Source organism: Pygoscelis adeliae, unplaced genomic scaffold (assembly GCF_000699105.1).
Source record: "Pygoscelis adeliae isolate BGI_AS28 unplaced genomic scaffold, ASM69910v1 Scaffold467, whole genome shotgun sequence".
Classification (NCBI taxonomy): Eukaryota; Metazoa; Chordata; class Aves; order Sphenisciformes; family Spheniscidae; genus Pygoscelis; species Pygoscelis adeliae.
Genome location: NW_008825253.1, coordinates 1,814,675 through 1,817,005, shown reverse-complemented (window position 1 = coordinate 1,817,005; position 2,331 = coordinate 1,814,675). Strand labels below are relative to the sequence as shown.

At 65.0% G+C, this 2,331-nt stretch overlaps 1 protein-coding gene across 1 annotated transcript in view; it reads right to left on the bottom strand.

Moving 5' to 3' along the window:
* Positions 1 to 1,912, bottom strand: part of FLII (flightless I homolog (Drosophila)) — a gene marked incomplete at its 3' end in the record, with an annotated part of 2,940 nt that extends 1,028 nt beyond the window's left edge. Inside the window, exons 1-7 of the mRNA XM_009329424.1 lie at positions 1,797 to 1,912; positions 1,414 to 1,575; positions 1,206 to 1,309; positions 925 to 1,100; positions 681 to 838; positions 483 to 567; positions 58 to 205 (exon numbers count right to left, since the gene is read on the bottom strand). Coding sequence (XP_009327699.1) covers positions 58 to 205; positions 483 to 567; positions 681 to 838; positions 925 to 1,100; positions 1,206 to 1,309; positions 1,414 to 1,575; positions 1,797 to 1,912 — 949 coding nt within the window. The remainder of the gene's footprint in view (positions 1 to 57; positions 206 to 482; positions 568 to 680; positions 839 to 924; positions 1,101 to 1,205; positions 1,310 to 1,413; positions 1,576 to 1,796) is intronic.
* Between the last annotated feature and the right edge of the window lie 419 nt (positions 1,913 to 2,331).

Here is a 2,331-nt window from a genome sequence, read left to right as displayed (position 1 = left end):
CCGCTCCCAGGGCGCTCCCCGAGGCAGGGGCTGCCCCCCGCCTCCCTCCACGCTTACCTGCCGCGGCGGCCGCGACGGTGGCCGGGGAGGCTCCAGCCAGGCGGAGCTGGTTCTGCAGGGAGAAGTCGATGTTGTACCACTCCGACGTCCGATCCACCGGCTTCGGGGGCATCACCAGGTTGGGGTTCTCTCGCACGTCCAGGATCTGCCGAGGAGGGTACGGGAGACCTCACTGCTCCGAAGCACGGGCTCACTGAGGATGTGGGGTGGGACGGGAGACCTCCAGCACACCCTGGGTTTCGGTGAGTTGAGGGGATGTGGAGGGAGCCCCGAATCCACCACCTGCCTGGGCTGAACCGTGTGCCAGACTGCGTGTATTGGCCCCAAGACCCCCTGTCCTCGCCTCACCCCATCCCACCCTACAGCCCTGGGATCCCAGGGGCAGGCTGGGGCTGTGGTGGAGGGGGTGTTTGGGCTCTCACCTCCACGTCCGTCAGGAAATGGACGGCCTCTGGCAGCGTCACCAGGCGGTTCTTGTTCAGCACCAGCTTCCTCAGCTTGGAGCACCTGTGGGACAGAGACACTGGTGAATGGCCAGGCCAGGGTGACACCCCGTCACCACGCAGCCTCCGTGTCCCCTCTCGGGGACAGAGCAGATCCAGTTGGGGGCTTTCCCCTACCTGCACAGGCTCTCGGGGATGAGCTCCAGGTTGTTGTTGGCCGCCATGAACTCCTCAAGGTTGGCGAGCTTGCCGATGCCTGAGGGGATCCCGTCAAAGTCGAGCTTGTTGGAGTTCAGGTAAATCTTCTTCAGCTTGGTCAGCTTGCAGATGGCCGACTGGGGAAGGAGGAGATGGCAGGGTGAGGGAGAACCCAGTGGCATGGAGGCACGGGCAGGGACGCCACGTACGGGCAGGGACGTACAGGCAAGGAGGTGAGCTGGTTGCGGGACAGGTTGAGGGTCTCCAGCTGGGTCCACTGATCGATGCAGAGGGACAGCTCCGTGATCTGATTGCTGCTGAGGTTGAGGCGCCGCAGGCTGCCCAGGGTGTAGAGGCACTCGGGAACACGACTGAGGTCGTTGCAGGACAGGTCCACGTCTGGGGGAAAGACAACGGGGTGACGCCGCCGGCCGGACCCAGGCCAAAGCCGAGAGGACCCCTGGAGGGCCCCGTGCGCCGTGGGGCTGGGCGCCCCGGCCCTACCTGCCAGGTTCGCCAGGCCCTCGAGGCTGGTGGGCAGGTTGCTCTGCGTGCGCTGGGTGTTCCTGAGGTGGAGGGTCTGCAGGGCCGTCATCGCTGGGAGCTGCCTGCGGGCCACGGAGAACACAGGGCAGAAACGGTGTCAGGGCTGGAGCAGGCGCCCAGCCCAGCCCCGGCATTGCGGGATCCAGCCTGGAAAACGGGGTCTTACCGGAGCTGCGCGTGCAGGAGGGGGTTGTTGTTGAGGATGAGGGTCTGGAGGTGGACCAGGCGTCTCATCTGCGGTGGGAGGCTCTCCAGCTTGTTGTTGCTCAGGTCGAGGTAGAGCAGGTCCGTCAGGTTGATGAAGAGCTGGTTGGGGATGGTCTCGATGCTGCGGGGATACGGGGGATCTTCAGGGCTACCCAGAACCTGCACCAGCCCTCGGTTCCCTCCCGGCGAGGGGCAGAGAGCAGAACCGGGAGTGAAGGGGGGTGATGGATGGATGGGTGGATGGATGGATGGATGGATGGATGGATGGATGGATGGATGGATGGATGGATGGATGGAAGTGGCCATGGCCAGGGGGAGATGGCTGCCCTGGCCCAGACCCACCTGTTGTGGCCAAGGTTGAGGACCAGCATGTTCTTGGCGTTCTCCAGTTCCCGGGGACACTCCGTGAGCTGGTTGTAGCTCAGATCCTGGGGCAAACGGTAGAGCAAAGCAGGCATCACCCTCTGCCCCGCATCCAGCAACCACCATCCAAACCCAAGGTCCGAGGGGCGCCTTCGGGGGCACCGCCTGCCTACAGCCACGCTGCGCCTTGCGCTGCGGATGGGGGCCCAGCAGCAGGAGCTGGACGAGCACGAGGGGAGCCCAGCCCGCGGCATCAGCCGTTAAAGGAGGCATTGCCACAGGGTTATCCTGCCCACGGCCAGCTTCCTTGGTGCTCGGACGTGGGTTCAGAAGGACTGGCGCTGAAAGGGCATGGGAGTTGTTGCTTGCGGGGAAGCTAGTTATGGCCTGGGCACCCGAAAGTCGAAGGGAGCCGGGCAGCGCTGAGTCCTGATTTACTCCCTGCACCTTTCCCCTGGATGCTCCTCAGCCCCACCGTGCTCCCCAAGGGGCACGAGGGGCCGCCGAGGTGCAG